This window comes from Fonsecaea erecta (genome assembly GCF_001651985.1).
Source record: "Fonsecaea erecta strain CBS 125763 chromosome Unknown Scaff12, whole genome shotgun sequence".
Taxonomy (NCBI): Eukaryota; Fungi; Ascomycota; class Eurotiomycetes; order Chaetothyriales; family Herpotrichiellaceae; genus Fonsecaea; species Fonsecaea erecta.
The window spans coordinates 1-10862 of record NW_017387255.1 but is presented as its reverse complement, the minus strand read 5'-3'; the positions used below and the strand labels follow the sequence as shown (position 1 = coordinate 10862).

Here is a 10862-nt window from a genome sequence, read left to right as displayed (position 1 = left end):
GCATAGGGCTGGTGAGGTTGGAGACAGCGGGCTGATTTTCAGGGGAGGAGCGAGGGGAAGAGCAAGGGGCTGGGATGATTCATTGGATTGGGAACTTGTCCTCCCAATGCAGCCAGAGTTGGGACGTTGAATGGAGTACGAGAAACAGTAGTTGCACAAATAATAGAAAGAACGTCCGCTCGACGATCTCAAAAATGCATGTGGCCGACCAGCCACCCACAGTACCTAGTACAGAACAGTTTCTCTCAGGTCTGCGAGACCGCACGTTGGTAGAAACTTGTAGAACCGGGTGCCTTATCCGATGCAATCAATAATACATAATAGTACGAGGCACATGGTGGCATCAAACTCGGGTGCTGGCCTTCTCTCCGCTGCCAGCCCCTTTTTTGGTTTCCTGGTCGCTTCAGTCAAATAATGATAATTACTGCTGACTTCGCTACCCCGGACCAATCCAGACTGACTAAGATCTTACTCGGGGCGGGCGAACCTAAATCACGATGGGCAGGTAAGAAAAGAATGGCCATGCTCGGCGAGGCCAGGGGCTATCATCAACGGGTCACTCCAAACTCTACCGAAAGAGAATTATATGGGGAGTCGCTGTGCTGCCGCGACGACGACCACTAGCGGTCACTCTGCTGATCGATCGATCGGCTTCTGTGAGTAAGGGATGAATTGTGAGACAGAGGATCGGAGCAGCCAGGTGGAAGAATCGCAAACAAGGGCAATGCGACCATGGTTCAGGTCGATGGATCTATGGACTGCTCATCTCTCAACTTCACGAGCCAAATCTCGCAGCCTGTTCAAAAACCCCGTGCTTGAGGTCATGATCTCCTCACCAGGTCCTGAATAACTAAAACGCTCTCACATTCGTGTCCCTTTCGTCCGTCCATCGCTCATGCCCCCCAAAATTTCATAGCGACTCAAAAGGCTCTCATTAAGTGACTGACATGATGGCGAAGAAGGTCCCCGCCCCCCTTCCACTCTTCGAGATAGTGCAAAACAGCTAGATTCGCTCAGATGCTCGTCCTAGGGCAGAAAGATTTTCCGGGAGAAAAACACCGCACGAAAATATTCCCGCCTGCAAAATGGGGTATTGGGAAATGAAAGACAACAATAACTATCCAGCAATGGTTGGAGAAGTGCTCATCACTCCTCCACCAGTTGAAACTTCGTCAAGTCAAGACATCTGCATTCACATGAACAGCATCGAGCTCTCGCGGCGTCGTGCCCTGACACTCGCTGCATTCTCCGGAGCCATCATATTGTTCGATCCCCCGTATTGACTGCTCCGTCCATGTTGGTTGGGGGGCTGTGGTGGTGGGTATCTGGGTGCGCTCATGGGCATCTCATGTAGAAACGACACATACTGTCGAGACTCGTACGACGGTTGGATCGGCGCGAATCCAAGATCGTTGGTGGCATCATGCGGATACTCGGGCCGTGCACTCGCTTGCATGCCACCTGGCGCCCGGGCATTGTGTGCAAAGCTGTCTTGATTGTACATGGGCGTCGGTAAGTCGGTAAACATCTGCCGCCGCGGCGATCGGATGTCTTCTGGCGTCAGGGTTCCCTCCCCACGCTCTATCTCCGTCGATCGAATGGACTCTCCGTCGGTGGGTTTGTCGAAGATCGATTCAAAATCAGTCAGGAACAAGGCGAACAGCGGCGCGGGGATGTTCAGAGTCGGAGAGAACACAATTCCGACGTTCTTAATCGTCATCTTGTTCCGCTCCGAGTTCTGCACCACCTCGAGCAGATACTGTGAGAGCGTCCGCAGCAGTGAGAAATTCGCCCCAGGCAGTTGGTGCACCAGATGGTTAAAGGTCACAATTTTTTGTGACTTCTCAGGCAGCTCGAGACCCTTCAGGAATTCGAGATGCAATTCGCGAGTCAAGATCGTCGACGGTAGCTCGCGTAAGTATGTTTTGAACAGCGACGCCACGGCGTGTACGTCGTAATCCTCGTCTTCGGTCAGCAGATCAACGTCTCCCTCCGTGTTGAACCGATCTTTAAGCAGTCGAATCACAATGTTCGACCCGCTAAGTCTGAACAAGCCTTCTTCATTCGAGGCGTTCTTGGCTCGGAGAAACTCGATGCAGCGATACACCACGGCTGGAAGATAGACCTCCACATCCACAGGTGAGTAGTACTCCACTGCCTCCTGGAGCTGCATTCCGAACACCGGTCTAACGTGCCCACCTCGGTGAACGTTGACGTCGGATTTCTTGGGATGTGATGGCTGCACAGGAGCAAGTTGCTCGTATGATGGCTTCCGGAAATGGAAGAGGTTGCGCTTCTTCTGCTCTCGCTCTTTACTGCCACTGTTACTGGCAGATTTATTGCCCCAGCTTCCAGCATCCGAAATGACAGCACCATTCATGGGACCCGAGATGTTGTACGGTTTGGAGGCCGCGACAGGTTCCTGAACGAGCTCCGGAGTCTGGCTAGACGCGATAGACGGAGAAGGCGTGTTGCTATGCGTTTGTGGGCTTCCGTTCGACTTAGACTCTGCGTCCTCGTGTCCCAGTCTTTGAGACGCCTTGACGTCCTTGGCGTGTGATGACTGAACACCCGCTCCGTACTGTGATCTGGGTTCCATCGGTCTCTCGTCGATATAATGTAGCAACGTCTCCACCCATTCGTCCCGCTCCGCATCGCTTTCCGCACAAAGCACATGTCGAACGTGGCTGTTCATGTCCTTGCGCTTGGGCTCTAGGATGAGAAAGGCGTGACGATACTGGTTTTCCGAGTCGACCTCTGCATTTGAAGGGTCCGATTGCGTTTGCCGGCCGATCCGGGCATTCAACAACTTGATCGTGCCGAGATGGGCTCCACCAGGGGCTTCGAAATACCTCAACTCAGGACTGTCGAGAACAAAATACCGAGACTTCCATCCTCCAAAATTCTTCCCCTTTTTGGTCAAGTATCCGGACTTGGTAGGAATGCCGGAATGCGACTGTGGTGTCTGTCTACTTTGTGCATCCTCAGTATTATGTGAGGGAACGGTGAGTTGTGGCTCCATCACGTCTGTCGACAAGAATCGGCATATGACGGCAGCTGCTTGTTCATCCATAGGAGTGTCGAGCAGGTCTTCGAAATAATCATTAATTGCATTTCTTCTCGCGTCAAGGACTGCAGGTGAATGACCTGAAAAGAGTTTTCGGTCAGGTAATCTTGGTAGGTCAGAACAGCGAGATCTCAGTTGCTGTTCGAGGGACGGAAGTGAAGTGGGAATTTTCTCCACGCGCCAAAGTTCAGATGACGTGGCACGCTCAAAAACCGACAGGCTGAAGACGGCATTTTCTTCTGGTATCCTCAGCCCGAGCATGCTATTTCTCGAGGGGCGCAAACGAGAGGAGGCGACCTTAACCTGAACAGAGGGCAAGGCATTTGGAGGAAGAAGCAGGTCAGGCCAGCTTGGATCGACAAGCCCACGGCTCACTGCTGGCACGTCACCCGGGCTCAGAGGAGAGTCGTAAATTTGACCCTTTTCCAACTCAGCGCCGGTAGCAGTGTTCATCTTCGAAAGCGACGAAGGACCGGTCTTCTTCTGTGATTCAGCTGCAGCTGCCTGTGCTTGTGCCAGCGCCTGGGGATTGGGTGCTTGCATGCCGGGTGTTGTTGGCATGGGTAAAGGCATCTTGGGCGCACGGGGTGAAAGCGGGAAGTTGCCTCCAGGAACGCGTGGTGACATGGGAAGCGCAGACCCCATCATGGGACGAGGGCTCATCGGAAGGCCGGGACTTCGCAAAGGGAGTGACAGTTGGGCTGAAGAGCCCACTGAGCCTGACGCTATCGAGGAAGGCGAGAGGTGATCCTGTCTCAAAGGTAGGGGTTGGTCGGCTTCAGCGACAGCCTGGCGAGGAGGCATTTGATCAAGAACTGCGGGTGTTTCTGCTTCGGGCTTCGCTTTCTTCTCCTTTTTGGATCGACTTCGCGCTTCTTGCTCTTTAAGGGCAAGAAGTTCGCGGTCTCGATCATCTTCTTCTCGGGTTTTCCGTCGCCCTCTTTGCACAGGTTCCCGCCCTTCCTCATCTTCGTCGCCGCTGACAATCGCCTCGGCCGGGACAACTACTTGATGAGCTGGCATTTCATCCTTCGCAGGGCGCAAATCAAGAGGTTTGGGCGGTGCTTTCCTGGAGGCTTGGAATGATTTCGGTGGCTTCTCGGTGAGCGGAGTCGCCTCGGTGAGGGCAAACGAGGGCTGTGCAAGCTGTGTCGCTAAGCTCTGCATCTTCGGTGCTTGTTGTTGTAGGTGCAGCGGCGACGGCATCATAGCGGCATCGACGGGCGAGCTGTGCACTTGCATACTGGTAAAGCCCTTGCTCGGCGTCAGGTCCTCTGTCCTCAAGCTTGCCCCCGGGTCAGGTAGCCGTGAGGCAAGGGACGCTTCCCCATCAGATTGAGGGGAGTTTCCTTCTTCCAGCCGGAGGCGGTCTCCCTGCGACGTCGAGGGTTGAGCCTGCAATTCCTTGACCTTTTTCCGGTATCTGTCCCTCTCTTTCGTCAAGCGCTCGAGGTCTTTGTTCAGACCCAGCAACAGCGCCCGCTGCTTATCAACAAGTTTCCACAGCTGGGCATTTTGAGCCGCCGCGTGAACTTTATCCTTCAAGAGGTGCTGGATCAGGTTCTCCGCAGAGCCCGCGGTGGCGATGAGATTGTGCACCTCTTCTCGTGTGGGCTCCTTGACCTCCCCCAAATGTTTTTGAGCATGCGAGACATTGGAAATATTAGAAATGGCGGAATCGATGGAGGATGTCCGCGGCATCTTGTTCGGGGGGTGCACGCTCGTCGACGGAGAGGCGTACGACTTGGGGGATTCAAAGACAGCTGTAACACCTTGGTCCTTCTGATTATGAGATCTAGATGACACGCTTGACGACTGGTCGGTGGGCGTCGCGGTGCTGCCGCGGCTCTTTTCTCGTGTCAGGGCAGCCTCACCCTCCGTTGTATTTTTACCGTGTCTCTTCCCAGAACCATCAGGTCTAAGCGGCGCCCCGTACAAGTCGTCGTCTTCTTCCTCGAACGGGCGCTGCTGGGTCGGGGGGGACCTCGAGCTGGATAACGAGCTCAGGTAGTCTCGAGGGATTAAACTACCCTGTAGCACGGCGGGACTTTGTGGTTTGCGGGAGGCTAGAATGTACGAATGGGGGCTGGCCAGCGAGGAGGTTGAAACAACAGCGGTTGTTTGAGCCAAACGATCCTGGGGAGACTGAGGGGGAAGTGTGTCGCCGGTCGACTGGGACATTTCGGGCAAATCGATCAGGCTGCATAGGGAATGGGGGGGTTGCTTCTTAGACTTTGGCCCATCATTGGCAAAGGGAACGGAGGAGAAACACTTGGAGACCGCTGACAGGCCAGCTGTGCGAAGCGGCGCAAGAACAAGGACGACGTCTCTCTCCGGAGGACGCAGAAGAGCCTAACGGAGGCAGCGTCGAAGTCGGGAGTCGATTTGTTCGTGCTGCTTCACAAAAGAACGAGTGACGGGTGCAGGAGAGGGCAAGCTTCAGGTGTGACCGTAAGCGCCGGGAGGCACGCCCAGAAGCAGGCGATTGGCCGTGAGGGAGGCCAACGTGGACAAAGTTGCCAGTTTCTGAGCCTTCCAGGATGGTAGACAATACGAAGAAGACGTGGAGGTGGAGAGGAGTTTTAGCTGCCTGCCAATCTGCCCACCGACGGCCACTGGCTGCCACCCGTTCCCACCAGTTCCCACTCGTTTGGCTGCACAACAGCCAAAGCAGCCAAAAGGACTGCAGCAGAGCCACTACCAAAGACGCAATCAGGCACCCAAAGATTGTCCCTCCACCCTCGCCTAATGAAATAATATCTCCATCCAGGATAGAGGTTGAAACAGTGAACTGGGTGATCTGCAGCCGTCATTTGTCGGTCAGAGCGTGTTCGATTGCAAGTTCCTCTCTTCCAAAGCTCGTGCACCACACTCACCAACGCTTGACCTCCTCCATTTACGCTGCCTGCTATGTACACCAGTGTGCAAGGACCGGAATCTGGGCAAATTGGTTTCAAACACTCGCGGGAACCTTGAAACAAACGTGCCCCGGGCCGCTTTCTGGAAACCAACCCTCTGACCAAGCTCAAAGAGACACCACCGACGCGGCCCTCCTCCTTGACAAAACCACGTCTACACTAACGGCCTAACGCTGCACCCTTCACGTATCATCAAGCTCTATTGTGGCCATCGTCCCGGCGCCGATCAGATTCTGGACCCTGAAAATCCGAGAAGCGAAGCGAAGGTTACCAGGGCCCCTGGCACAAGGCACGATGCCAATCGTGGAATTCTTACTCCTTTCCCCTGCTTCAACTACTCGTATTGCTGAGAAGAGGAGGGCAAGGTTCATCAAGGGGGGGGGACAGGACATCTCTCTGCTTGGACATCGCCAGAGTTCCCCCTCCACCTCGACCCGACGCTCGACGCTCGGATCGTTTCAGCTGCAGGAACCCGAGCACACCCAGTCCCTTCCATGTGATTGGCCTGGCCTAGGCTTCGCTTCAGTCCAATCACCTCCGCGTTTCAGGCACCTATGTGCAGCATCAACATCCTTTCACACCGACCAGATTCTTTGGTGGCCATTCAGCGGTTTGGAGTGAGCGTCTTCCACGTTTTTCAGAAAAAGCTTCTGCTCTCGCTGACCTCCTTGGGAGGCTAAAGCACATGCATGACCTCGGAGGCAACTGAGTTGGCAACACACATGATATCAGACCGCCCATGATTGGTCCTCCAACCCTCCTCTACCACCTGGAGGCGCCTGGGACTCATGACTACAACTGCTGGGAAAGCCCTGGGAGATGACAAACCCTCCGCATACGCCAGCGTATTGCTCCTTCAAAGCTGAGGTCCCGCCTTTGGAAGGATTGCCTCGTGATAACTTCTTTCTCAGGGTTGTTGCTGATCGATCCAGCTCCTGGGGTTTCCGACATTGCTCTAGAATGTAACAACAGCCCCTACAGGTTACCCAGGTCGTTTCCGTTTGCTGGCCGTTCCGGGAGTCGACTCTCTGCTGGATGTGCCAGACAGACCACCTGAGGTGAACTCGATCGTTCTCTTCCCAGCAGCTGATAGGCTTTTCTTGCTGTTGGATTCCTGCTCGCGTAAGGTTTGCTGACTTCGCAGTAGTTCCTCTTTGTATGCCACCGGAGGAAACCCCAAAGGATCCCAGACCTCCCGTGGCAGAGAAGTTCTGTACTGGTCATCGCCTTCCACTCCGGCTCGAGCCATCATCGTAGCCAGCAACCCGGGATTGCGAAACGTAGACTTATTCGCGAGGTCTTCATTGAAATGCACACCTTTGGCCTTGAGCTCCAAAAAGTGTTTGAATTTAGCATCGAGTGCCGGATCAGGCGATCCTGGGGGCGAGGGCGGAATAGCCGTCATGGGATGGGTGGCCTGTGTAAGCAAGTGAATAGTTTCGCGTTCGGACATGTGTTGTTGGGAGCCTTCTGCCGAGGGGTCCTGATGCTCAAGAATATCGTCGTCGTTGTGTATTTGAGCGGGCCTCGTGGGACCCAGCATTGGCCCATTGTCGACGTTTGTGATCCCATCTGCCCGCTCGCTTGATTTTAGAGTTGGCAATGCATTATTGATGCCGTTACTGGAGGGGTCATCAGCTGGAATTGCGGACTCGGGTGATTTTCCCTTGGATGGTATACTAGGTGTGGCTTTGGGGAGGATCTGCTCTTCTTCATCGCTACTGCTTTCGTAGCTGACAAGTCCACTCATCTTGATGTAGCCGCTACGTGGTGGACAGACTGAACGCACATCGCTGGGTACAAAAGCACAGAGAACTCGAAGCCCAGAGTCGGTTATGAATCAACCACCACGGAATGTGGCGTTCAGGTCGTGCTTGGCGGCTCAAGATGAGTAAAAACTTCGCGGAGCTCACGTGCGACTCACCCCGAGCGTGCCGCTTTTATAACGACTCGCCCTCTCCTCACTCGGCGCACTTACCTCTACTCACCTTCACACTCACCCTTCATCCTGACCCTGCTCCACCGCATACAGCGCCAGCTAGGAGCCCAAATTGGCGGCGCGCCGACCGTTTCCTCTTCTACGGCCTTTTCGACTTTCGACCACTTTCTTGTCCCCCTCCCTCGTTCGGACAGCGACTCTCCCTTCCTAACGATGGAGTACAAAACCCGCTTCCTACTCTTTCGGACTGCTAGCTTTCTTCCTCCTCCTCCAGAATACGGGCCCCTCGTGGGACGATCCTACTATTGTCGTTATTTCGACCCTCCCACCCCGAATTTATAAACTCTTATTACTTCCGCAGTCGCTATAAGCCACCTGAGCTAGTAGGAGCTCACGGCGGATAAACTACTACTTACTCGTGCTGAAGCTAACGGTTACTAGCGAGGAGCATATAGAGAGGCCGATAAAGTTTATGGCCGAGGTAAGTATATCGCGAAGACGAAGAAGAACTAGGATACTACCCTCCGACGCTATATCCTGTAAGACCTGCCCTTTCCTCATTTACGTTCTCCCTTTCACAGCCTTCGCAGCCCGGTTATGACTCGGCCCTAGGTGGCGTCTTCGTACCATAAGACAAGAATACGCCCAGAAAGGCCTATCTCCTCCCGATAAAGAGACGGCCCGCCGTCAATATCTAGGGTAGGATATAACTACTCCTAATCTTCCCACTGTCGAAGACTTTATTCGGTTCTATATCGCTATAAGTAAGCCTAAGCTTGACAAGAAAAAAATAAGACCGACCGCCGACTCGATCAATATCCTAGCGGAATGGTTCTTTGCCGGCTTTACCCGCCTTATAGGAACTAGTACTGATAAAGAAGAACGGAGTGAAGTATACAATATGAGATTGAGCCTACTGTCAGGGATAAGGACCGAGAAAAGACTCTGAAGGGCTTCAGAGGGCTTCGAACGTGTATAGGAGGCTTGAGAGTCCTGATATTGCTATCTTGATGCACGGTAGAGTACAAGACGAGAGACAAAGAGCTCGAAGGGAGATTCGGGCTCTTCTCGAGTTCTATATACCTTTCCGAGTGAAATATCCCCCCTTACTTAGTAGTCTAGGCTCCTCGATTGTCGCAAAGCAGCCTAGTATAATATAAGGGTGTTTCAATAGTCGGATGTAAGGACTTCGTAGACTGCAAGGGGTTCGATATTAGTGGGGTCGTCACGTGTCGGAGTTATAGTAAGGCTCTACCAGAGCCTTGCACCTGTTCTCTTGATGGTTGTGGAATCTGGCTAGATCTCTCCTGTTGTGAGATCTAGCCAGATCTTTCCTGTTCGGCGCAATCCGAGGGCTTCGGGGTGGTACCGTAACAGTACCCCCCGCCTAAGGCGGAGCTTCTGCGACGCGTTGGTTTCGAGACCTGGTAGCCGTATAGATTCGCGGCTGGTAGGGGTTCACACAGTATCTCCGGTTCTGGCAGGGCGCTTCATAAGGTCCTGGGCGGTCTAGATAGGCGTGATAGAACGCTATTATTGCGTTAGGTATATCTTGTTCAATAAGATACTAGGGTTCCTAGGTATCTTCCTAATCTCCAGTCTATTCTACGAGGTATTCGAGCTATTTACGACGGCTATTAATACGTGAGTCTTTAATCGATTCCCAGGACTAGAACGTTTCGCCCGTCTCGAGGTCTTCCTCGGGGTCTAGAGTGTCGGTTACCTAGCTAGGAAGAGGATCGGAGCCGGCTCTTTTTAGTAGGTTAACGTGGAAGACTGAGTAAATTCTAAGATTGTCCGGTAGGTCTAGTCGGACGATTAACGGGTTCGAGTTATAGATCTTCGATATATTATATAGCCCTATCGAAGCGTTACTAAGCTTTACCGAGGGTCGAGATATCTTGATATTCTCGGCGTCGAGGTACACTTTGTCGCCTACCTAGTATCGTTCGGTAGGTCGTCGGTGTCGGTTAGTCGTTTTCTCGTAGATAGCTTACGAGACTAGTATTGATTCGTAGAGGTACTTATTAAGCTCTTTCATTTTGCGTACAAGTTCGTCGACCTCCGGGACGGGGTCGGGGCCCTCGGACGGTTATTCGAACCCAATCCGAGAGTTCTAGCTATAATTGGCTAGAAATAGTGAGATCCCCGTCGTTACGGATTCGGCGTTATTCGCTATAAACTCGGTAGCTAGGAGATATTGAGCCTAGTCGTTCTATAGGTAATTGACGTAGGCCCGAAGGTAGTGGGCTAAGGACTGATTATTTCGTTCCGATTGTCTATTAGTCTCCGGGTAGTAGGCTATAGAGAGTCTCGAGTCGATTCCTAAACGTTAGTAGAGATATTTCTAGAATTCCGATAGTTATTGGGTGCCTCTATCGGACACCTATCGTTCCGGTGTTCCATAAAGTTTCCAAATATACTAATAAAAGGCATTAGTAGCTTCTTCGGTAGTCTATCTAATAGTAGGTAGGAAATGTCTTATCTTCGAGAGTCTATCGGTAACGACGAGTACATATCGATAGGTAATATCTAGAAATATACTCGGGGGGAGAGGCCCGATATAATCTATAGCGATATCGGTCTAGTATCGTTATAGAGGCTCTAGAGACTATAGCCAGCCCTAGTAAGCTTCGCGAGAGGGCTTCGATCTCTTATATATATCACAGTTCCTTACCTATCGGGCTATAAATCGGGGTAGCTCCGAAAACTAATAGCTTTAATAGACTAGAGCTATTATCTTAGTGCGTCCGGGATAGCCGACGGCTACGGTATTATATAGGGTTTAGTAGATCTTTACTCATAGACGGGTCGAGTTTAGGATATATCGTTTCCTATTAATATATAGATAGCTTTATCGTTCTTTATAGTTCGCTAGCTATACTTAGGGATATTAACGATCCCCTTTCCGTAAGGCTTCGAGCACTAACGGCTCGAA

At 52.5% G+C, this 10862-nt stretch overlaps 2 protein-coding genes across 2 annotated transcripts; both read right to left on the bottom strand.

The window, feature by feature from the left end:
* Nucleotides 1-1192: 1192 nt before the first annotated feature.
* AYL99_10570 (hypothetical protein) lies at nucleotides 1193-5248 on the bottom strand (the record flags this gene model as incomplete). The annotated part of the gene is made up of 1 exon (XM_018842076.1): nucleotides 1193-5248. One exon carries the CDS (start codon nucleotides 5246-5248, stop codon nucleotides 1193-1195), a length of 4056 nt encoding a protein of 1351 aa, XP_018688237.1.
* Nucleotides 5249-6967: 1719 nt separating this feature from the next.
* On the bottom strand, nucleotides 6968-7735 carry AYL99_10569 (hypothetical protein; the record flags this gene model as incomplete). The annotated part of the gene is made up of 1 exon (XM_018842075.1): nucleotides 6968-7735. The coding sequence occupies one exon, from the start codon at nucleotides 7733-7735 to the stop codon at nucleotides 6968-6970; it is 768 nt and encodes a 255-aa protein (XP_018688236.1).
* Nucleotides 7736-10862: the final 3127 nt, after the last annotated feature.